General features: G+C 49.2%; 1 protein-coding gene across 6 annotated transcripts in view; it reads right to left on the reverse strand.

The window, feature by feature from the left end:
• The window catches only part of PAX5 (paired box 5), a 185707-nt gene that overhangs the window by 41650 nt on the left and 118414 nt on the right, over positions 1–25643 (reverse strand). For all 6 annotated transcript variants that reach the window (XM_084778246.1, XM_084778244.1, XM_084778242.1 and 3 more), the window contains one exon: positions 3262–3363. In XM_084778246.1, the coding sequence (XP_084634372.1) occupies positions 3262–3363 (102 nt within the window). The remainder of the gene's footprint in view (positions 1–3261; positions 3364–25643) is intronic.

Below are 25643 nucleotides of genomic sequence, written 5' to 3' on the forward strand. Positions count from 1 at the left end.
TGTTTCCCATTTAGATGTGGGAAAACAATGACAGCCAAGCTCTAAGGCCCATGGAGGCAAAGAGCCATGGGGTTTCTTGTTTCCCTGCAGATTGCACTGCAGGCACCCAGCAAGTACGGGAGACTGATTCACACAGCGAAACCATCCATCTCAGGGTAGCCATTTCAGAGCTCGGAAAGTAGATAATAGTCCCTCCCCCAACCTCCCCCTAACCCCCTCCAACCCCCACCCTACCCCACCCCCAGCCCTGAGTCTTGTCAACTGCTTTCTCAGAACACACAAACAAGGCCCTCCATGGCTGAGATAATTGATTCCGTCAAGTAAAAACCTCGTGGGCTTAGAAACCTGAGAGGTTAAGCAGCAGAAATCTGAACAAATGCGAGCTCAAAGCTCTCCCTCACATTGACCACAGGGTAGCCATGGCCTGGTCCCTGGAACCTGGCATGCAAGGCTCCTGATGGGGACAGAACCTGTGATGCTAAGACAAGTGGGCAGATGTGATTAAATCGGCCACTTGGTTACCCACACAGGCCTCAAATGCTGGAGGACCCTTATGTGAGAGAAGAGGAGGGTGATGTAGTCTTGGAGTGATGTAGCTCCAGCAAGGACAAAGCTGGCCGAGGAGAGAGACAGCCACTTCCCAGGGCTTCCCTGGGAATGTGACTGGGCCAGCACCAGCACTGTGGCTCAGGGATACTGAGCTTAGACTTGTCACGAAAGTGGGAGAGAATGCCCCTTTTTATTCTGAGCACCGAATTTGGGGTTTTCTTCTGTTTGTCTCAGGAAATTAAAACAGGTACTCAAGAGCGTACCTAAGACCTGCTTGGTGCCATGATGGCACCCAAGGCTGAGAAGGTTCTGCTGAGAACAGTGTGCACCATGCTGCTGATAGGCCACAAAACACTTGCCCCAGGTGGGGCCATCCTGGAAGGCTCCTGAGGCACTGATGCTGTGCTCACACCTGAAGAGTGAGGCTGGACAGACCAAGGAGGGAAGTGGTCCAGTCCAGGGACTAGAAGGAAGAAGATCACTGGCAGGTAAGAAAGATTGCGGACAGGGAGGGCTGGGAAAGGAACACATAAAGCAAGCTAGGGCAGACCTTGGCAATGCATGGGGGCAGGCTAGACCACCGCTCTGCTGAAAAGCAAGACCCTCTGTGCCCAGGGCACAGGCCATCCAAGAAACAGATTTGGAAACAACATTAAAAAAAAAAAAGACATGACAGTAGAAAAGACACTGAGGAACAAGAACTAAGCTGTCTTGACCTGGTATAGTAGGTGCTGTGGTATGAGAAAAGAGAAAGCTCAGAGTCAAGTAGGAGGAGGATGAGGAGAAGGAACAGGAAAAGGGGGGAGAGATTCGGAGAAAGAAGAATCCAGAGCCCTTGGTCATCAGGCACCCCAACCACAATCCTCATGTTCCCTCAATCTTGTGGCCGAGGACAGAATCCCAGAAGTCCTGTGTTCTCACTGTGGGAGACTTAGGGAGACTATGCCCTTGCGTCGTCATGTGATTCCTGCTGCCATCCCTACTGGATGAGAAGCTACCAACATCCTGCTGGGGCCTCTGCCAGGCTCATAGCCATTTGTGGGGGGGGGGGGCTGGTAATTAGGACTGGAGGAATGGCAGGGTCCAAGGGCTGCTCTGTTTGGATAAGCTAGAAAAAGCTCAAGTTGGTTTCTGGGGTAAGGAGAAGATTTCTGGGAGGGCCACCAAGGCGGTCTCACCTTCACCAGCTCTCCTGGTGAGCTACTGCAGAAATCCCCTTCTGAAAAGCCAAAGTTGAGCACTTAGAGAGGCCATGGGCAGCACAGCACCCCTTGCTAGGGCCAAGCTCGTTAGCAGCTTTGTGCAGTTCACCCAATTTCTCTGTGTCCCAGCCATTTAGAGAAAGCTAGCCCATCTGATAGGGTTGTTCTCTCTAAGCACAGAGAAAGGAGTTTGCTTGTTACAAAGAGCTACATGAATGTTAGTGGTCATTCTTGATGGGGTCACACTACAATCTGTGACCCCCAAATGCTAAAGGCTGGGAACTCAGGAGCCCAAGAGTGTGGAGGAGGTGGTGCCCCACCACCTCAGCCTGTGCCTTGCAGTTCTCTGGCATCTGCCACAGGGCCATCCTTGCTGTGGAAAAGGCAAAGCTTTTGCAGGGCAACCTGGCAGGCCTCCCCGGTGTTGGCAAGGCCCAGGACAAGAGTGTTCACGAAGGCCATTTCCCATATGTCTCATATTTAAAAAGCATAAATCAAGCTAACAAACCGTTAAATGAAATATGCTCCATCCTCCTACCTTGTTAAATACACCGTGCACACAACCAGGCCAGGATGGAATTTTGAAATCTGAGGCTCCTTGGCATTCTGTGCCAGGGTGTGCAGTGTGGGAAACCCCACTCACTTGTGCCCTCACCTGCTCCACTTGTTGCCATGTGAAGACCCCCCACACACACACACATGCCTTACACTCAAGCTATTCAAGTCCCCACCAAGAGCTCACCCTCAAGGGTTCATAAAGTGGCATTAGGGCACCTTCAAAAGGAGAGCCCAGAGGAAGAGCTGAAGGAGCTCAGCTTTGTCTGGGTGGGCCTCCAGGGGGGGAGGCACTGAGCCCCTTCATCCTGCAGACTCACTCTGGTCCACAGGATGAATAGGAGGGAGAATTGGAGGGGATTCCATTAAGGGATGGTGCTCTCTGTTCGTGGTTTTGGAACTGACACGTCACTGGTGGGGGCACACGTTTTAACTGTGTTCCCCTTAGCATCACATGACAAGCTTAGCAGTCAATGGTCCATCTGTCTTGAAAACATACTGTGCTCCAGCTCAAGGGATAAGGCCACCGGGAGCGCCTTGGGGCCTTCTATGTGGTTCATGGTATACAGATTGGGGAGTAAAGGAGAAGTTGTGGGAGGGAAGGAAGGTTAGGGGAACTCCCCACTGGCTGCCCCCCTACCCCCACCCCACCTCACCCCCGTGACCATGCATACCTATGGGTTCTAGCACCCAGTGTGGCTGACAAGGGACTTCGTAAGTGTCAGACATGGACCTACCCTGTGATGCCCTCCCCAGTGCAGCCACTGCTCTCCTGGCCCCACTGCAGACCCAGCTGCAGAAGAGGCTGGGTCAACCTTTTGCTGACTTATTCAGGCCAATTTCTCAGAAGCACGGAGGTCACCTGGGTTGCTTTGGGGCAGGGGGACGGGGGCATGCCCTCTCACAGCAACCCCATCTGCTTCCTGCTGTGGAGATGCCAACAGTGCAAACTCACCAGGCACCATCCCTGTCAGCGTTGGTGCAGAGTAGCTGCCCTGTCCAGCGGGGGGCACGTGCGGAGGGTACCCAGGAAGGGTTGTGCTTGCCAAGTCGCGGCCTGAAAAAATCAAAGCAGCAAAACACAGGGTGAGCATCTTTGCAGACTGCCACTGGGCCACAGCTCCCGTGCATCCTGCACATTTGTTACTTCTGGACACTGAACACCAGCATGCCGTATTCCCCATGTAATTTACACATGCGCAAGCACACACACACACACACACACACACACACACACACACACACACACACACACACAGAGACACCAGCCATCCTGGCTCTACTTGTCAAGGTCCAAGCTAGAACTGAGGTCTCTCTCTGAGAAATCAGAACCCCTCAGGGAGGTGGGACAATGGCAGGGCCACATACAGGGCTGTGTACACCACAAGTGTGACCTCAATTGCTCCCTCTTCACCCTGTTGCTTCTGGTTGGTTTTCAGCATACAGTCCACCCTCCTCCAGTCAAACACAGCCTCCTACCATTGCTTTTTAGAGACAAGCTTACATATCTCCATCCTCTATTCCCAATGGCCTGTGATGAGAGCGCCATCCTTGCTCCGTATCTGACCTTGTATTGATGGCACTTTGCCTCCCAAGACCCAGAGATGTTCCTTTATTCAATGGACATGCAGGGTGCTGCTCCCAACACCAACACTGCCCTGCTGCTTGCACATGCAGGTGAAGGCCCTGACTGTGAAGTGGAGAGAATGCAGGTCTCTGTAGGCTCCCGGTTCCCTGAGGGCAAGATGGCCTCATGTCCCTCTCCATGGCATTGTTAGAGAAGCAGGAATCCATTAAGAGTCTTTCACACTGTTCTAGAATCAACGCAAGAAGAGAGCTGAGGACTCTCCTTGGCCAGCCCAGGTTGGCATTTTGGAGATGATGAAACAGACCTTAATTGGAAGAAGGGGAGTAAGTGGCTCAGGTCTCACGGTGACCCATGGCAGAGCAGGTACTTTTTTGGCTCATAGTAGGCATTTTATGAGTAAGTCCACAGGGTAACCAAACAGCCAAGAGGCTTGTTTTCAGGCTGCATGGAACGAAATCTCAAAGTAGCAGAACCCTATAAGCAAGGGAAGAGCCTCTATGTCTCTTCAGGAAGGAGCAGGGCCCACGGTCCTTCAAACCCTCCTGCAGGTTAGGCATGACAAGGAGACCGCTCATAAGACCTAGGAGCCAGACCTTGGGAGAACACTGTATTCTGTGGTTACTGGATCCTGAGAGAAGACTCTGTCCTTGGGGAAAGAATTGACAGCTTATCCTACAGGGAAGGGGCGTGGCCACTGTCTGCTACTTTGGGCAGTGATGGGAAATGTAGATTTGGGACTAGAGCGTGGACACTGAACATACGTAGGACATGGGGGAGCCAGAAGGGGTCTGTGGGTACCATGATGAGTGACTGCTGAGCCTGAAGAGGCAAGATGAGCTCCAGTGCACTTGTCAGTCTCTCCTCCAGCCCAGCAGCACACAAGTAGAGGTTCTGGGCCCAGCCCCACTAGCAGGTGGCCACAGAGGAAGGGCCATCACTGACCAGTGTCCCACCGAAGAAGAACCTGAGGCATAACGTAGCATGAGAACACTAGTGTGTTCTGAGCGAGTCTACAACCCTTCTAGTGCCATCATTCAGTGGCCAACGGGAGCTACCCGACCCGACAACTTTCCTGGATCCCAGATAGTACCCCCTCCCTGCCCCTGCTCACTGCCTCCCTGGCTTTGGGCTAGGCACCCTGGCTTTGGGCTCAGGTATCTTTATGTGAGGTGTTGGAGTTAAGCAAACACTCTAGGACTAACTCGGGGAGCCTCTCATCCTCTGCATGGATTGCATGGAGGGCCAAGATGAAATAGGAAACCCAAGGTTTGCCCCCGGTTAGGCTTCTTGTGTCTCCCGGCAAAGTCGAAGCTCTGAGTCAAGCCTTTGTAACCCAAGGTCAGAAGGGCACAGAGAATAAAAGAGAGTTGGGGGGGGGTGAGTTTAGTGAAAGAAGCCACTCTGGGGGAGAAGCAAGGGTCTTGAGAGTCCAGTGCAGTCCCTTCCACTGTTCAAAATGAGATACAAGAGGGTGCTCCAGAGTCTCTTGCCATCCTGCAGATAGAAAGCTCCGATCTGGTGGAGGAGAAGGAGCAACTGGCTTGGGGCCCACTGGGGCTGTGGTAGAGCAGACACCTCAGCCCGGAGCCTACACCAGCCTAGTGCCTTCGCCTCCGCAGTCTTACAGAGTCAGTGAGTCGGGGTGGGGACTGGGGAGAGCTATGAAGACATCTCAGGTGCCAACTTTTGAGCACAGGGATGAGATGTCAGTAAGATTAGCCAGTCTGTGAGATGGCCAAAGTCAGGGGCTGCTTTGGTGAAAGGCTTTTTCAGAAATCGTGGGAGCATCTCCACCCAACAGGGGGTGTCTCTATCAACCAAGGGAGCCCTTCCACCAGTCCAAGGAGCATCTCCAACCCTGTCTCTGACCCCAGGTTCCCACCTATTGATAATGACTACAAGCAATGGACACTTGCAAACACATGGCTTCTTGCAAAGGATTTTGAAAAGCTCCTCTAGCCTTCAACAACCTTGGGAGGTAAGGTACTAATAGGATTCCTTTCTTCCAGGAAAATGAGATGTCCCAGGAGAGCCAGTATCAAAGTTTGCATAGTGACCAATCTGTCCACTCCACCACCTTGCTATGGGACTGACTGTACTTCCCGCCATGATTCCTGAAGTGCTATCTCGCAGCCGGGACACTGTCACCGTTACTTATTGGTTTCATCTTCCAAGAGGAAATTTGACCACATAGATTTTAGAGCAAACATGTTTTTCTGGGGTTTAATAAAAAAGAGGGGGTGCCAAACCTGTCTCCCAGAAGATGGAGGGTGCTGTGGTGAAGCCCACCTAGGGCTGCCGGGGATGAAGTCGGGTAGGGTGTGCCTATGGAAGCTCAGCGAATCTGAGCGAGGCTGGGCCTGGACTCTTGGACTTCTGTCTCCTGGGATCCACTTCAACAAGTGTCTGCCCTTTGGGTCACGTTCGGTCAACAGTTTTTGCTGCTGGTTGCCCACACTTTAAAACCTTGATCCCTCAAGCAAAGGCTCAGAAAATCAGAATGCTGGCATGGTGCTCAGCTCGAATGGCCAGATGAAAAAGCAATAAAAGCAACTTAAGGAAAAGAGGAGGAGGAATTGACAAATGAATGGGGAGACAAGAAGACAGACTCCAGAGTAAGTAAAACGAGACTCATTATTTGAAAAGACCAGGAAAGTCTATGGCCAGACCACTCTGAACCTGCCAGGTCTTGCCTGAAAAGGCCAATAAGAAAGACAGACCTAAGTCAGGAATGAAAACAAACCCCAGAGAATTATCAAGATAAAGAATGAGGGAAGGTATAACTAAAATCACAGGAGAAATAATATTTATAAAGAAGAACATACATTGCATGCTTATAAAGAGAAAATTCTCAAGAAAAAGTCCAGTTTTCCAGGAAAACATAAATTGCCCTAACTAACATAAGAGCAGCTAGAAAAATACCCATAGCCTGATAATCTTGGGATAAGTAGAACAAATGTCTTTCTCAAAAGATAAGAGCCTTGTCTGCTTAGCTTCGTGAGCAAGTTTTTATTTGTTCTTGTTTGAGCAAGCTGCTTTAAATCTTCAAAGGATACATTCTTACAGTATTAAATGTCCAGTCTATAAGCCAAAAGGGTCTTCTTAATTCATTCCGCCAACCAAGTATAATTGTGATATAAGCACTTAACAGACACAGGATAAAAAAAATTAAGAATTAAGTTGGGTGGTGGTTGTGCACACCTTTAATCCCAGCACTTGGGAGGTAGAGGCAGGCAGATCTCTGTAAGTTCGAGGCTAGCCTGGTCTACAAAGGGAGTCCAGGACAGCCAATACTATACAGAGAAACCCTGTTTCTGGGAGAAAAAAAAAAAGAACATTAAAAAAAATTAAGAATTAAAGGGATTAGTGTCATGATCTGTTCATATGGTATCGAGTTATTTCCTTCTTGCTACTATTAACAATGGTAGCAAATGTCCACTATCACACTGACTGAGTGATGCTGGGGGAGCAATGATAGGTTATGGCCGAATGAATTTTATTCCAGGCACGTAAGGATGGTTCAATATCAAAATATTTTTCTAGAACCTCCCATCACCATAACAAGGAAGGAAAAACTGCCTGTGTGAGAGAGACGGAGAAGACACTGACTACCATGCGAGATTCATTCCTTACACGTTAGTAAATAGAATCTAAGTGTACTCTAGCCAATATTATATTATACTTCATTGTGGAAACACTTGGAAAATTTCCTATCAAAGACAAGAATGTGACAAGGAAATTTATTACCAATATTATCACCAAAAGTATTCTGAAAGTCTCAGTTCAATACAACAGAAGGGTAAATGTGGGATGTGGGGAAACAGGAGCCAGAACTACAGTTAGCCAATTTGTCTTAGACCTGGAAATTCCCTGGCAAAGCAACTCAGCTGCTAGAACCAGTGAAAGAGTTGGTGAGACAGCCAAGAAATGGATAGATGCCCTTAAGTATCCACTTGTAAAGACTGAGTAGCTCCCACCATCTCGTAAGTTAAGAAGAACCTTTGGCTTAGTTTTCTGTGGTCTCTCCAATCTGTGCTTCCCCAATTTCATTAACTCCTCCCAGTCCCCAACTGCTTGTACCCTCACGCCTTTGCTCAGGCCGCTCCTCTCACAAGCAGCCTTCTTCCTGTCCTATCCTTTGACACTCAGGACAACTCCCATGTCACCTGCAGGAGGCTGCTCCTCTTGCACAGCCTTTCTAGTCCTTCTGATGTCTGCTTCTCCAAAGGTTTCCCTGTGCCCTGTCCAAAAGCAACGGAAACACCCGGAGGGGAATGGACAAGCTGAGGTGATGAAAATTTAATGACAAACAGTCTTTGCTTTGCCTGGAGACACTCTCAATACAATGTCCTAATGCTCCATGAAGGAGGAAGCGAAAGGAAAGAGCAAATGAGCAACCTGTCCACAGTGGCACATCCAGCAGGAAACAGCTGGTCTTTGAGCCCAGGGCTCTGGGTCCCAGCCTGAGCCTCTGCTGATAGTGAGAGGTGCTGAGACTGTGGGGAGCAGTGAGTGAGGCGGGGGAGGGGCAATGGCAACTGGGAGGGTGGTAAGGTGAGCAACAAGGCCAGATGATCATGAGATGAGAGAGAGAGGGGATGAGAGAGAGAGAGAGAGAGAGAGAGAGAGAGAGAGAGAGAGAGAGAGAGAGAGAGAGAGAGATGAGGTGGATGAGGAGGCGGTGGCACGGGGAAAGTCACAACCGAGATGACTGCCAGCTGTCAGACCCAGAGAAGAAACTGAAATCCCCAGGCCAGGGCTGTGCGATGCTGAACATACAATGCTCATTAACATTCTGAAAGGAAAACACACGGAGACCATCCAGGGCCCTGTGGTCCTGGTCCCACCTCTGCTTCTGAACTTCCGTGGGACCCTGGGCAAGTCAGAGTACCTCCCTCTCCAGGCTCAGTTTCCCCAACTTTAGAAAGCCTTCTTTCCTCATCAGCCTCTCAGAGCCCCTGAAGCTCTTACTGGTCCAAATGTGTACACACGTGAAGAAGCTGTGTGCACGTAGCCTTAATCTCCTGCAGGTGTGTGGCACTGCCTAGAGGGCTATAGGTGTGCCCTGGGCTGCTGGCAACAGCTTATTCCCAAGTAAAGCCTCCATGGGGCTCAGTGCCAGCCCTAGCCTTGTCTAGCCTTTGCCACTGTATGGGGCTCAATCCTTCCCTTCCCAACAACGCACCCTGTGAAAAGCTGGCAAATGGTGGTGTGTGTTTCCAGGGAACCCTGCCACTGAACCTCTTAGTCCCTAGGGGCGCCTTTGTGTTACCCGCGAATCCATTATTTACTCAGAGAACACCCCAGAAACAAGGGCTTCATTCTGTGCCTATGTGTACTCTTTGTGGAACATACAGCCTGTTGCTGGTCAAGTGGAGGCAGTCACGCTGACAGCTTTTTGTGTCAGCTCAATTTTGCGCACTTCCGCTGGGAGTCAGTGAGGATGAAGGCTATTGATGGGCCTTACCATTTTATCTTCATCACTGACACAATTCTATACGCACCAGGGCAGGGGACTGGCTCCAGTTTAAATCAGTAGAGGAGCCAGTAGAGCAATGAGGAAGAGAGTCAACTCCTGGGCTGCTAGCCCTGCCTTACCACCAGCCCCTGAATGACCGTGTGAGAGACCCTGCTCCACTCTGAGCCTCAGTGTCCTCATCTACAAAAAAGCAACCCTTTACCTTTACATCCACTGTGGGAAAGATTAAGCTTTGTCACAGGTGGAAGCAGTTTTGGCAGGCTTTACCCTTGGGGCACCCCATGAATACCTTGTGACAGACTGAGTGGAGCCATCCTGGGCCTGCAATTCCAGAAGCAGACCTGGGAACCCCACCTGGACTATTATTTTTCTAGTTGACCCTCAGTGGGAGAAGGAGCCCGCCCTTCCCATGTGACTCAGGCAGGTAGGGAGGAGAGAACAACAGGTTCAGACCGGGCTTGAGCGCGTGTGGAGCAGCAAACAGGCTGGACCAGCACACAGGCCAGAGAGACACCTAAGGACCCTTCCCATGGAACGGATACCAGAAGATTCACTCTTTTGTTCCTTTAACCTTTTTTCCTTCTTGTGTAAGCTAGTTGAGTTGTATAATAAAGTTTAATTGTTAAGAAACAGAGCCAACAATCCACCATCTTGTAAAAGAAACTGTGACCTGACTCCAAAACTGCAGCAAGGATGTAACCACTCTTAAAAACTAAGGGAATAGAAAGGAATGCTCTCTGTGAACCGAGAGGGCTTTTCTGCCTTTGTGGGGCCACAGCCATGTGCCTCGCCTTGGACAACAGGGTATGAGCAGCATGGAGGTGTATCTGGATGTGGCCCTGTGCACATCCGCAGTCACCATGAGAACATGTCCCCCCACCTGGTCTCCCATCCATGAAGCAGGGAGTTGGGAGCTGAGAGGGACTTGTCCTCCCCTAGGTCAGTCAGTTTCCAGCTGACCCTCAACGGCAAGCGCAAAACAAGTGATTGCTGGTCCTGCATCGCAGTGTGATCTTATAAGCCATGGATAATCAATGCAAGACTTTTTATCTGTTCTGTTTTATTTATATTATTATCATCACCATCAATATTTTATCATCCTCATCATTATCATCATCACACTGCCTGGAGCCTCTAAGGATACCAGTCTGAATCCGAGAAGAAGCCATATACAGCCTTGGTAGGAAAGAGTAAAAATTCAAGGCTCAGATTTGCTGTATTGGCCTCTGTTGACTTCCTCGGCCTGGAGCTGTGGGTCTGGTGACCCTGAGGGCAATGGGGGTGTTTCCCTTGCTGATTCCCCTCTTGATCACTTGTCTCAGTCAATGAAAAGCACCTAGTGAGATGCTGGTGCTCTTGCTTAGCCAACTCAGGTCTCTGGGCTGAGAGGCCAAATCGAATCAACATCTCCAAAGACAGCATGGCATAGAAGCTTGTGTTGATGTCCCTTCTCACCAAGGAGGGGATGACTCACATCGTTCGCAGTGTGGCTACAGGACTGATGTACATTTACAGATAACTGAGATGAAAGAATTGGCTGCTTGGGGTTCTGATGCACAGAACTCCTATGGGTGAATGCATCTTGTCCGACTTAGGTAGCCTTCTCTTAGAGAGAATAACCAAGTCCTAGCCTTGCCTATTAAGAGCAAGGAATTCTAGGGACTTTGACACTCAAGGCAGAACCTTGCTCTTTTCAATCCTGAAAGGAAGGGGAAGAGTTGGCACTCATCCCTTGATGTACCACTGAGCAGACTGAAACCCAGAGGCCTCATTGGTCAAAGTCTCAGAGGTAGTGGCAGTTGAGGACTTCACCTCAAGGGACCTGATGTCTAATGGAACTCAACTCTTGCTGGATTATTCAGTGTCTCCCACAAGGAAACTGGCTCCCAGATTTTAAAACTTCCATGAAAGTCTTTATAATTAAATGCATGACACCTGTTCATGACTAGGAAACCAATGGGGTGGGTAGGAAGATGAGAAATAGACCACTGTGTGCACACAGCTCCAACTTGGGGTGAGGAAAGGGCCCCAGCTCACTAGGCACACAGGGATCTTATATGTGGTGTTGGATAACAGCACAGACCACTTCAGAAAGACTGAGTGAGCAGTCTTTTCACAGCACTCAGGAGAACAGACTCCACACGCCTGAGACAAACAAAAAGCTATGCCTGAGCTGGGAAAGCAGTTCAGGCTCCATGTGCAGAAAGGCTACAAACAATGACTCAAAACCAGATGTGTGCATACATGCCACCGCAACGTGTCTCAGAATGGACCAAAGACTTAAGTGTGAACACTGAAACTAAGGGATGCTAAACAGGGAGAGAAAAAAAAAAAAGAACATCTGTGACCTTGGATTAGGACAGGATTTCTTTAAAAATCACACAAATAAAACAAACAAAAATGAGAATAAATTATTTTTTTTTGTTTTAAAGGACATCAGCAATAAGAAAATGAAGATGAAGATGAGCAGGCAGCGACACATGCCTTAAATCCCAGCACTTGCAAGGCAAAGCCAGCCTAATCTTCATAGTGAGATCCAGACTATCCAGGTCTACATAGTGAGACCTGTCTAAAAAAAAAACTTTTTTTTAATTTAAAATTTTTAAAAAGAAAATGAAGATGAGGCACATTATGAGAGAAAATATTTGCAAATCAGGATCTCAAGGCTTCATCTATAGTATATTAAGAAATCAGAAATTAATTTAAAAAAAAGAAACAAACCAATTAGAAACGAGCAAAGGACTTTCATAGGCACATGGATAAAAAGGAGCAAATATAAGCCCAGATTAAGCTGCTCAGCGCCATTGGCCATTAGGGAAATGCAAATCAAAGCCGCAGTGACACAGAGCTTCTCCCCTACCCGGACGGTTGCATTAAAGAGACAGATTATAACCATCTCCGTAAACTGAGAGCTGGAACTCTCCTGCTGGAGAGGATGTAAAATGGTGCTCGTACTTTGGAAAGTCTGGTGGTTCCTCGGAAGGCTGGACAGAGAGCTCCCACGTGACCCAGCAATTTTTTTGAGTTGTACAACCAAGAGAAATGGGTCCAACTGTCCCTGGAAAAACCTATATGAGTGAGTGTTCACAGTAGCACCATTTGGGATAGCCAGAAAACTCGTGTACCGACCCGCCAATGGATGAAGTAAGTCTTAGACAATGGGATGTGTGTGCATTGGGATGAACAAATGAAGGGAAGATGAAACAAACATTTTGGGGTGCATCTAGGGAAGTGGGTAGGGTTGGGCAAAGGTAAGCCATGTCTGACCAGAGAAGCATGGCCACCAGAGGGCAGCCTCCTCCTCCAGAGAGGAGATGCTGGGTCAGCTCTGTGAGGGTCAGACCTCAGCAGCCAGGAGCCCCCATAGCCACTCTCCCTTTCACACAGCCTCCCCAGTTACCTCTAAAGCCAAATCTAGACCTCAGAATGTGGTAGGGAGGGGGTCAAGTCTGGGAGACACATGGGCCCAAGTGCAAATCTTACCTCCACTACTTCCTACCTGTGTGGTGGGGAAATCGCCCAACTGGATGAACAGTGCGTGGAGAGACACAATGGCACTCTTAATGACTGTTTTCCAAGTGAATCTTGGCATTCTTTGTCACCCTTCTCATGCAGAGGTGGTGTTTATCTCCCTTCACCTTAACTCTGGGCAGCCCTGGACACTGGCCCATCAAGAGAGCCACAGCTTCCTTGGGGGTTCCTATGAGCCACACTTGGGGCCAACTTCTCATGCCTAGTCTTCAGTGCCAGCCACGTTTCTAGCATGGACCATGTCCTAAGTATATTTGTGTTTTGCAGAGACCCCTTCATTTAACCCCTGACACCTGGTAAGACAAGCCCCATTACCAGCCCATTTACAGATGTGGGCATAAATATTCAGAGACTGTTTAGGCACTTGCCCAAGTTCACAGTTGGTAGGAAATGGAGCCACGTCCACACTCCAGCATTCTGACACCGGATCCCTTCACGTCCCCCTGGCCCCTGACTCTTGTCCTCCTCCTGCCTCTGGGCTGGAGCTCTTTGAAGAGCAAGAGCTACTGTTGTCCCCTGCCTTCCCTCCCCTGGCCTGGTATGCAGTAAGTGGTCACATCATCTCCCAAGATGACCTTAACCCAACAATACAGTTCTACTCAGCTGGAGGAGCTATGCTGTGACTCCCTCTTACCCCAACTCCTCCTCACCACCTCCACAAAATGACCAGGCCTAGTTGACCAGTTTCTGCTTGGTTGCAACTTTTTCTGTTCCACACAGCCCCTTCCTAGGTAGTCTGCGTGTATACTAATGGGGGGTGGGGCGGGGTGTGCGTGTGAATCCAATTAACTTCAAATTTAGCTCATAATGAACTTATCTCATTTTGCTACCAGCCTGGTTCTCATTGTGTGGCAGTAATTAACCACTGGGGGTTGTCACTCCTAGACACATGACACAAAAATGCTCCTCCAGCCCTTGCTTCAAGCCCTTGCAGAATTCATTACTCTGACAGTGTGCAAAGCCTTCACTTTGGATGCCACAGGGCACAGACTCAACTCCTCCACCGTCTACCTGATGGTGAGTGGGAGGGAGAGAAAGAATGGACACACCACTCCACTGTCACTACTGGGGAGGCCAGTCATTAACTGCATGTGACTTTGGAGTGGGGTAGGTGGGCAGGAAACTAGTGGTGGCTCCTTGGCCAACAAAGAAGCCGCTGTCCGTGGTCCTGACAGTCCCTAGTGGACTTTGTACTCTGTGTAGACCTAAAGGAGGTCTCTGCATGCAGGCTCTCTTTATCCAACTATAAAGGACTACGGTGGAACTGGTTGGAAAACCTACTTCACTGATACCCTATGAATTGGTGGCCTTATTACTGACCTGGGGACAGAAAGAAAGGCTGGTTCTGACTGCTGCTAAGATAAACTCATGGCTGTCTGCCTGAGCACCCCCCCGCCCCCCACTTCCCAAGATCCTCTGAGCTGCACCCAGTGAAAAGAGGTTAAAGATCAGTCTTATTGCCATGTGTCCAGGAAAGAAACCTCTTGAAGGAGATGGCGTTCTGGCCTGCATGCCTTTGCTATAAGTCTCCTCAATAATACACACATGGGTGTGTGCAGTACCTGTTCGGCTAGCTAAGAGGAGCGGGAGCCCTGATTTTCACCTAGTTTATTTCATTTGAATCTTTTGACTTACGTTAATGCTAATAACTAATGGGTTTTTAAATTTTTTTAAAAATTTTGCAAGCTTTTGTAATATTTATTTCAGATTTTTAAAAATAAAATAAAACATATATCCTGAAGAACAAAGAAAATATGTCCAAAGGTCATGTTTAGCCTCTAGACTGTCAGTTTTCCACCATTCCGAATCCTCAAGGTCCCATGCCCATCCTCCACCCTACCCCTTCCTCCCCCGCCCCCTATGCCCACCCCCACCCCATTTCCCCCTCCTCCCGCAGGAGTCCCATCTGACCTGCCTCACCAGCAGCAGCTCCACCCACTGCCAGGCCTGGCTAAGATGAGGTACCTGGTGCCCAGGTACCAGCCAGAGAGGAAAGCCACTGATGGTGGAGGAGCCCAAACACAGAGCAGAGTGACAGCTCAGGAAGACAGGGGTGGGAGTTCAGTCAGCTCCCCGGGGTCACCCTGCTTCTTCATTCCTGTGCAGGACGCTCCTAGCTCCCTGGCCATTCTGGTTCCCAAGTGAGAAAGTTTCTTATGAAAATGATAACCTTCCTTACGCCCAGTCGGCCTCTAAGGTCTGCTGACTCTCTCCCCTGCCCATGGCTTGACTTATCCTGGACCACTTGACACGGTCTCTCCTTTCCTCCCACCATTCCTGCTACTGCTCCAAGGCCTCCCCACCCCACCCCACTCCAGAGTCTACACAAAGAATACAGAGGCAGCATGCCTGCTTTATCATGTCACCATGGCTGTGCATGCTTCCCCCTCCCTCATGACTGTTCATGATGTCCTCCCAGAAGCCCTTTTCTCACAGCCAGAGAACCATCAGAGATCCGGGGACCATCCCTCACAACTTAAACAACAGGTCATAAAGGGAAAGGACCTTAAAAACATTAGCATAAGAACTAGATTTAAAAAAAAACTTGGTGGCCTATGTCAAACGTAGGACGTCATCTCTGTTACCCAGTAGAGGTCTGCATATTAGCCTGTGCCTTCCCTGAGTCAGAGCTCAGCCTACACCTAACTCCACAGACCTAGGTCCTCTGCCTCGGAGACATGCCCTTGGGCTGCCAGTGGGGAGTGCCCAGTGACACAGAGGGGCCCTGTACACTGCCTGCCTTTATGAGTGCTTGCCTAGCACACACGGGCTCTGGATTCAACCGCTGGCACTGCCCACCCACAAAATTATTTATTTAGTCTGTTTTTTTAAAATCAAAGTCTCTCTGTGTAACTCAGGCTGTTATGGAACTTACTCTAAAGACCAAGCTGTTTCAGAACTCAGAGATTCACCTGCCTCTGCCTCCAGAGTACTGGGATTAACAGCATGTGCTACCATGTCTGGATATATTTTTTTATTCAACTTATTTTTTAGAGGGCTGAAGAGATGACTCAGTAGTTAAGAGCACTGGCTACTCTTCCAGAGGCCCTGTGTTTGATTCTCAGTGCCTGTGTAGCTATGGAGGCTGACAACAATCTGTAACTTCTATTCCAAGGAATCCAGTGTCCTCCTTTGGCGTCTTTAGGCACAGGCACACACATAGTATACTGACAAACATGCAGCCAATACACCCACATACAAACCAAAATAATTTACATGTGTGTGCATGCACACCACAGCATGTGTGTGGTAGTCAGAGAACGGCTTGTGGAAGTGATTTTTTTCTTCCACCATGTGGACTTGGGGTCATCAGACTTTGAGCCATCTCCTCAGCCCACAAAAAACATTTTAAAAGGCTTTTCCTGATACAGGGTATAAACCCCTACTTCTCAAGCAGTCTTGGGACCAACAAATTTCCCAATTGGTTACAAATAGATTCAAGTCTTCATTGTCAGGTTTTTTTGTTTTGTTTTGTTTTTGTTTTGTTTTGTTTTGTTTTGGATTTTTTGTTTGTTCGGTTGGTTGGTTTTGGTTTTTTCAAGACATGGTTTCTCTGTGTAGTCTCGGCTGTCCTAGACTCACTTTGTAGACCAGGCTGGCCTTGAACTCGCGGCAATCTGCCTACCTCTGCCTCCTGAGTGCTGGGATTAAAGGTGTGTGCCATTGAACCTGGCTACATTGTCAGTTTTGTATTGGGATAGTATTTGTGCTATGGCTTGGGTCAGTGTCTGTCAGAGGTTCCTTCCTGTGCTAAAGGCTTTGTCCCCAGAATGGCACTGTCGGAGAACTGGTGGGACCATAGGCAAGTAGGACCTAGTGGGAGGTCCTTAGACCATTTGGGGCATGTCTTAGAAGGGGATTATGGGTTCCTGACCTTTTTAGTTTTTACTTCCTGGTCAGTAGGTAAAGTGTCCTCCACATACACTCCAGATCACCATGATTCAACACCACCACCCCAAAGGCACAAAGCCGCAGGCCCACTGGATCCTGGGCTGGAAACTCCAGGACTGTGAACCGAGTACTCATCTCTCCGGAAGTCAATTATCCCTAGTATCTTATTATTGCAATTGTGACTAAAACAATTAGGTTTTTAACTGTTCAAAAGTATGCTTGACATCTGTTGTAGAACCCACGCCTATGGCCATGACCTGAGCTGAAGACTTTAACAAGATGGACAGCTGCCACTTTGGGGGACATAAAAGAGCAATGCCAAGGACGTGGAGAGGAGGCCTCTCTTGTGCACACACAGTGTACATAGCACTGGCTCACAGCCCCACAGGCAGCTAGGATGTACCAATGGACTGGCCCAAAGTCCCTCTTCTTTTAGACCTGCCATCAAAGGGTATGTGGATCACAGGCGCTGTTTGATGTGGTGTGTGTGTTGGGGTGGGGGTGTCCTGCTGTAGCAGCCCACCTCAGCCTACAGATAGTGGCCAGCTAATTGAGATGAGGGGGAGCCAGCCATCACAGCAGACCTGGCAGGCTCCTAATGGCAGGCTTATTAGCCTTTAGTTTAGAGAGTGCTGTTTCTCTAGAAACAATAAGCCTGCATTTCTTTTTCCCAAATTGCTGGTACCTCACATGTAACTAATTCTGACTGGCGTCTCTCGCTTACTATCCAGGCTAAAAGTAGAGCCAGGAAGAGAAACCTGGACTCGGTAAGTGATTGGGTGCCCTTTGCTCTTCCATCTCCACCCCTCCCAGTCCGCCCCCAGACGGGCCGACCCCAGCTACTTCTCTCGAGTCTCTGGGAGCTGTGCCATCTCCCACATCCTATGTCTTAGGGGACTTTTCTTTGTTTTGCTTATTGATTTTGACTTGGTTTTTGACATAGTCTTCTGTAGCTCAGGACTAAAGTCACTAAGTGGCTGAGGCTGGCCTTGAACTCCTCATCCTTCCCGCGTCTACTTCCCAAGTGCTGGGATTGTAGGTGGGCGCTACTACGCCTGGTTGGTTAGTGTGTGTGATGGCGGGTACTGGGGAGTAAAGCCAGAACTTGAATGTGCCAGGGAAGCTGTACCACTGAGCCCTTGGATTTTGGTTCTGAGAGCGTGAATTTCATCTGCCTGGAGTTTTAGAACAAGTACTCTCGTATCACTGGCAACTGTTGACCCAACACAATGAAAGGCAGAAGGCGGAGCCCCAGTTAGCAGCCCCACCACACCAGTGACTCTGGGCCTTTCTGCCAAGCCATGTCCTGATTCAGGGTGAGGAGGGAGCTATGTTCTCAGCAGGAGGAGCAACAGGGCAACTGTAGATTGGTCCAGTTGCTTGTTCATGCATTATTTGACATTTACTAAGTGATGCGCCTGAGCACTCCAGAGGACCCCGATGTGAGAACGGTCCTTGTAACAACCACAACATCATGTATGTAGCTCTTACTGAGTTCCAAGCACAGTGGCTCTGTGTGTACACTTCATTTGAGCATCACAGCCACTCTGGGAGATGGAAAGCTTTGAGATCCTTAATTTGAAATAAGGTACCCACTTCAGAGCCTGAACTCCCCCATCCACATTATCCATGCTATGTATTCTTTTTTGTTTTGTTCTGTTTTTTGTTTTTTGGAGACAGGGTTTCTCTATGTTATCTTGGCGGTCTTGGACTCACTTTGTAGACCAGGCTGCAAACTCACAGCGATCTGCCTGCTTCTGCCTCCTGTGTGCTGGGATTAAAGGCGTGTACCACCACACCCAGCCCCATCCTATGTATTCTTTTTCAACCAATGAACCACAAAATACAAAATGCACTGTCCCTTTAACTAGCAAGTCTAATTCTAAGATTTTACTATGGAGATACACAGAGAAACACCAAGACTTTCATTTAATTAGAAGGAGTGGGGGAAGGGAAGGAAGAAGGAAAAGAGGAGGGAAGGAACTTGAATGTGGGGATTATGAAAAGATCCCCAACGTATATCATTAAATGTATGAAACAAAATGCAGGAGAGAATTCTGTATTATATAGTTTTGTCTCTGCTAGTAAAAAAATGGATAAGATCCATGTGCTAAGAGATAAATTAAATGTTACTGAAAGTAATGTGTTTACACAAAAGTGAACAGGAGAACAGAGATTGGTGGGGAAGAGGCTTATTTTTTGTTCTAGATTTTTTTCTGTACCGTTTGGATATTTGTCCACATGAATGCATTGCCTTCTATTCAAAATTAACATTTTGATTTAAAATTAATTTTTTTAAGAGCCAGACAGTGTCTATATCCCAAGGGGTCCACGACAATCTAGGAGAAAAGATAATATTTATGATGCATGACACCCAGGCCCCCTCCTGACTGCCCAGGCCTCCTCCTGACCGCCCAGGCCTCCTCCTGACCACCTAGGCTCCCTCCAACCCGCCCAGGCCTCCTCCTGACCTTCCAAGCCCCCTCCTGACCACCCAGGCCTCCTCCTGACCCTTGCTCTGGAACAGAGCTACCATGGGTGAAAGTCCTTGCTTTCCAGGGCATCATGGCAGGTCTCATGATGCCAGGTATATCTTGGCCATGTCACTTATACAAATATCAAATACTTATCCAAAACCCACCAGGCCTCCCCAGTACCCAGCACTCAGTGGTGGCCTGTCCCTCCTGCTTGAAAAGCCCTGCTCAACAATGTCAGCCCATTTCTAGGAGGCTGTGAACAGCCAAACGGAAAGCAAAGACTCTGTGTCCTTCCTGCCTCCAACAGATTTGGTGGCTTCGTTTCCCCAACTCCCACCAGTGTTTTAAAAACAGCACAGTAAAAAGTAGGGAAGGAGACCTTTGATCAGCTCACACCGCCATTAGGAAAAATGACAAGTGAGCAGCCATGATGACGCGTTGAGTGGCAAAAACAACCTGAAGACAGTTTGAGACTGTCCATCGTGGCTGGGGGTAGTCCCTGAGGCAGTATAAAACCGCCTGTCACATTGCTTCCACAGTCAAGAAGCTGAGAGAGATGGACCAACACTGATGCTCGGCTCAGCTCTGCTTTTATTCCGTCTCAGACCCCAGAGCATGAAACGGGATGGCACTGGGCCACACTTCTGGTGGGTCATCCCACCTCAGGCAATCTCATCAAGGAGGAAATCGCTCACAGGCACGCGCAGAGGTTTGTCTCCTAGGTGATTCTGGGACCGGCTGAGTTGGCGATGAGTACTAGCCATCACATATGGAGACAGGAAACCAATATGAGCAGCTACCGAGCACAGGCCTCAGTGGTCCGGGTGATTCGTGGCAGTACCAGTGTCTGCCCACAGACTCCTGAGGCATCGCTGCTGTACCAGGGGGGTCAGTTATGCCCATTCACAGGAGAAGCCTGGGCGATACCTTCAGAAGCAAGGAAGGATGTTTTGCCCTCCAGCCTGACTGTGCACCTCTCACCAAAACATGTATAGACAAGGAAGTGTCCGGCAAGCCCCCGTAGTTGTAATTAGCAGATGGGGCAACAGAACAAACCTCTATGAAGTTTAACTGTTGGTGGGTGTCAACCACACCCCTTCCCCTGCATGTTCCTGTCCAGACCAAACTATCTCCAAGCCACTGGAGAACAAAAGTACATCTTTGCCTCTTTTTGTTTGGCCTCAAACTCATGCTGCTGCTGAGGGTAGCCTTGAACTCCTGATCCCCAGCCCGATGCTGGGATAGCAGTGTGGGCCACCGTCCTTGACTCACGTTTATCTTTTGATGTTTCAGAACCACATAGTGGCTAGCCTAGGCTGAAATACGATGGTTGCTGAGTGGCCTCCTACCCAGGGCTGCCAGTATTGCTATCACCTGTTTCCCCTGTATCCCTCTGCCCAGTTCTGGTAGCTGCTGCTACTGCAGAGAAAGCTCCCCAGCCCTAAAGTGTGAGACAGCCTGCCTTCCTGGGAGATTGTGTTCATATTTGATACCTCATTGCTAAATGGAAAAAAAATGGATGTGCAGGAAGCACAGAGCTCTTCTGAAGGAGCCGTCTAGGTGTGCAGACATTCTACATTTATAAAGTAGGTGGTTTGGCATAGTGGTTTGGGACAAAGGCCTGGGACTGTGGTCTTCCATTCAGCTCCTGCCTCCATGCCACACAGCATTGTTGCATGGATCTAACCCTGTGCACATAGCACTGGACCCAACTTAGCATGTCCACTCATAATACCACTGTTGTCACCTGTGGCTCCCTGGCCCCACAGCCACCCTCAGTCTGTGCATGTTGGTCTCAGAAGTGCTGGTCTGTTCATGACAGGTCACTCTCAGAAACCTTCCATTCGTCCTAACTGCTTACAAGGCAAAGTGCATGCTTAGTTAAAAGAGTGGTCTACAGCAGTGGTTCTCAATCTGTGGTTCACGACCCCTCCAGGGGTCAAACAATCCTTTCATATGGGGTTGCCTAAGATCAGCAGAAAGCACAGATATTTACATTATGATTCGTAACAATAGCAAAATTACAGTTAGCAAGTAGTCATGAAATAATTTTATGGTTAGGGGTCAAGGGTTATAGCATTAGGAAGGTTGAGAACCACTGAATTAGAGACTCCACCTCCTGGCCCCCAAACGCCAGCTCTGCCACTTAGTAGGCTGTGAAAAGGTAATTGCCTCTTGTCGTTACTGCCAAGGAGTTGGGGGAAAAGGAGGCTACTGCCCCTCATTGCTGAAACAAGAGGCCTGATGGAGACAGCTGTGGACACATGTGGACAGTGCCTGGCCTGGAGCTTCTCTCACTGCCCATTTTCCACACTCCTGACACATAACTCCTTTGTGCTATGCTTCCACAAAGTTGGGACCTGTGTTGATTAGGTGATAGTAGAACTGAAGGCCAGTCAACAGAGGGACTCCCTTCCTCGGGAGCCACTTGCCCACCTGTAATGTGCATGCACTGTGTCTGGAGAGCCTGTGCTGAGCATGCACTGTGTCTGGAGAGCCTGTGATGTGCATGCACTGTGTCTGGAGAGCCTGTGCTGAGCATGCACTGTGTCTGGAGAGCCTGTGCTGTGCATGCACTGTGTCTGGAGAGCCTGTGATGTGCATGCACTGTGTCTGGAGAGCCTGTGTTGTGCATGCACTGTGTCTGGAGAGCCTGTGTTGTGCATGCACTGTGTCTGGAGAGCCTGTGCTGAGCATGCACTGTGTCTGGAGAGACTTATTGTACATGCACTGTGTCTGGAGAGCCTTGCTGTGCACGCACTGTGTCTGGAGAGCCTGTGCGTGGCATGCACTGTGTCTGGAGAGCCTTGCTGTGCATACACTGTGTCTGGTGAGCCTGTGTTGTGCATGCACTGTGTCTGGAGAGCCTGTGATGTGCATGCACTGTGTCTGGAGAGCCTTGCTGTGCATGAACTGTGTCTGGAGAGCCTTGCTGTGCATGAACTGTGTCTGGAGAGCCTTGCTGTGCACGCACTGTGTCTGGAGAGCCTGTGATGTGCACGCACTGTGTCTGGAGAGCCTGTGATGTGCATGCACTGTGTCTGGAGAACCTTGCTGTGCATGCACTATGGCTAGAAAGCCTGTGATGTGCATGACTGGAGAGCTTGTGCTGTGTGTGCACTGTGGCTGGAGAGTCTGTGATGTGCGTGCACTGTGGCTGGAAAGCCTTACTGGGCATGCACTGAGAGCAGTGGGGGCAACATGGAGCTCCCATGTCTACTAGACACTCTTACTAAGTGCATTAACCCATTCAGTCATCCCCACAGCCCTATGAAATAGAATAACCAGTGCTGTTGTTTATTGAGGTGCTGAGCCTAGACGTTATGAGAACAAGCTCCAGCCATTGAAAGTCTTGAGCATGTCTCCATTCCCTCATCTACAAACTTAGACTGGCTGAAAGGATCCAAGACCTCATACACATAAAGCCTCTATAAGTTAGGCTGTTTTAATACATGGTGTATGAATGAAGGCACCAAGTGATGCTGAGATAGACTGAATTATTTGCCTAAAGTTTCATAGGCAGAAAATGGGCCAGGTGAGGAGTGGTGAGGATTGGATTTAGAACCCCAGCTGCCTATGCTTTTAGCCATCTAGCATAGCAAGGCCTTTGCTGCAGTCTAGCATAGACCCAAGCATGGCTGGAAGGGTCTACTTGCCCTTCAAGTTAAGGAGTGAGATCCTGGCTGGAGGATCAAGTGCAAAGCCCATCATTTCCCTACTATACTTCAGGCGTGTTCCCGCCCCTCTTGGAACATACTCCGTTGGAAGCTGGAGCCCTGGTTTGCTTGTCTAGGAGATCAAGCAATGCTACAGAAATGCTTAAGAAAAAGCCAGTAGGTAAATGGCCACACCACTTATATACAATGGTCTCTTGCAAGGGGCTGGGGCTCATTACATCCTGAACCAGCACCAGAGCCTGTCTTTGTCAGTGTCACAGAGCCCTGCCTGGCTGATATCTGGCACTGCCCACTCTCACCTTCAACTCTTTACCCAATCCAATTAGTAAGGCCAATCAATATTGGTATCCAATCGCCAAGAGCAAGAGGAGGCCTGGGCAGGTGTGCTGCTTGCCAAAAAAAACCAAGCCTGGCCCGCTGAGGCACCTCCCAGGGTGCGCAGCAAATGAATGTGCTGCAGAGAACACCCATTAAATCGTACTGCTGGGTGGGCACTGCAGGCTGCCGGAGCACTGCCCCTCCCCTCCCAGAGAAGCAGGCATGGGGGTTGACTGTCACAACAATTCTGCTTGCTCTCAGAGTCCCAATATTGCTCAGACTCTTGCTTGTAAGTCCCTGCCATTTCGGGTCTTGATTTCTCTTCTGAAATATAGCTAACCACCCTTGCCCTGCCCTGTTCTGCCCTGCTCTGTTCTGCACTGCCTCTATTATGGGTCATCAGGAGGCACAAATGAGATCACAGAAGAGATGGTGGCTTGTGCTGCAATGCAGGGGTGAAAACTCTTACCATATGGGGAACATCATGGCAGAAGGAACATGAGAGTCAGAGGGCCTGGATTCAGTTTGTTTTCTACTCATTAACTTAATGCCACAGCAAAGAACTAGGCTCAGTTAGAGAGGCAGAGGCAAAGGCCAAGCCCCAAGTCTCATATATAACCAAGAATAGAAGTACCAGGACAAAACGGCACATATTTGTAATCCCAGCAGTTGGGATGCAGAATCAGAAAGTTTAGGAGTTCCAAGCCAACCTTAGCTTTATAGCCTGGTCTATATAAACAAGGTGGGGGCAGCGAGACAGAGGCAGACAGAGAAAGAGAGGCAGACAGATGGAGACAGAGGGAGAGGGGAGCTTGAGCGGTCCTGGAAAAGGAGACACCAGGCAGCCTTGATGGCCAGCTCCTTTCAGAAGGGCTGGAGCAGGTCTTGGTTAGAGAGTTGTGGAGGTGGGCTCCTATGCGATTTCATATGCTGCCTTTCACTGTTAGGTGACTGAGTCTGGCTGAGGTAAGTTCAGTGTGAGGGGACCCCGTGGGCTGTGGGGTGATCCCGCGCTCTGTGGGGTGATCCCGCAAGCTTATAGCTGAGGCTGGGACAGCAGCAGAGCAGAGGGGAAGTAGCTGAGTGTGAGATGTGAAGGCTTAGCAGAGTAGCGGGCTTGGGAGGGAGTGCCTGAGAGCACAGCACACATGCAGTGGGGTGCTAGAGCCCAAAGGACACGGAGAGTCAAGGCTAGGGTTCAGTTTGCTTTTCTGAGCCTCCAAGAGAATCTCAAGGCCTTAGACACCTGCTTTCCACCAGTGAGCATCACATGGATTCTCCAAGACTCCCTAGGAAGAGTCCAGATGAGCCAAGTTTTCTTGGTTTAAAAAGAAAAAGAAAAGCAATGAAGAAAGGAAGGAAGGAAGGAAGAAAAGAAAAGGTTAAAAAAAATTGCCTTTGATCCTACAGGCCTCAAGGAGCTCTCTTGAGCCCAGGAATCCAAGACCAACCTAGACAACACAGAAAGACCCCATTTCAAAAAAAAAGCCCACCCACAAAAAGTCTTAAAAGCTTCAGCCAACACTGGAAACGATTAAGCCGCCCGTTCTGCAAGTAGTGAGGACACAGTGCAGGTCCAGCTGTGTGTAGAGACCCAGCACAGGCAGGCCTGGGCCCTGGAGCCACCCTGCCCTTTGCTGCTCCCCATGATCTGCCTTTGCTCTCCCCAGCTCCTGCCTCCTCCCTCTCTTCACAGAGAAATCATTCCTCCAGCTCAGGAAACTGACCCTTAGTTTTTCGCTAGTAGGGGCCTGGGATCCAGGGTGAGGTGAGCAGAAAGGGTGTGTCTGCCTTTGCTTGTTTGTTTTGGTTTGTTATTTGGTAGCAACCCTAAGAATATTAGTATCTTCTTGGCCTCTGCAGGCTAAGTAAGCAGGGTCTCTGGAGCCTTCTGGAAGCTGCCAGGCAAGAAGAGAGAAAGTAACACAGAGAAATCTGGTGGCAGAAAATCTGCCACTGACCTGTTCCTCTGGGCTACCAACAAACGACAGTGCTTCACTGAGCCTCGCATGCTTTATTATTTATTTATTTATTTATTTATTTCGTGTTTGTGTATTTCTGAGAGCATGTATATGTGATCTTTAGTGTGTGCACATGTGTGTAAGCCAGAGACCAAACTCTGGTGGTGTTCTCCTCGGGAGATCCTGCCCACCTTTTTTCATTCATGCTTTTATGCTCCAAGGAGCATTGTGGAGGTCAGAGGACAACTTGCAGGAGCTGGGTCTTTATTTCCAGCATGTGGGGCTCAGGGATTGAACTCGGGGCGTCAGGTTGGCTGACAAGCACCTTTACTGTCTGAGCCATCTCTCACTGTCTCGTTGGCTTCACCTTTTTTTTTACCCCTTTTAAAACAAAACCTTCCTCTCTCTGGGGTCT

The sequence above is a fragment of the Acomys minous genome (genome assembly GCF_964271855.1).
Source record: "Acomys minous genome assembly, chromosome: 1".
Taxonomy (NCBI): Eukaryota; Metazoa; Chordata; class Mammalia; order Rodentia; family Muridae; genus Acomys; species Acomys minous.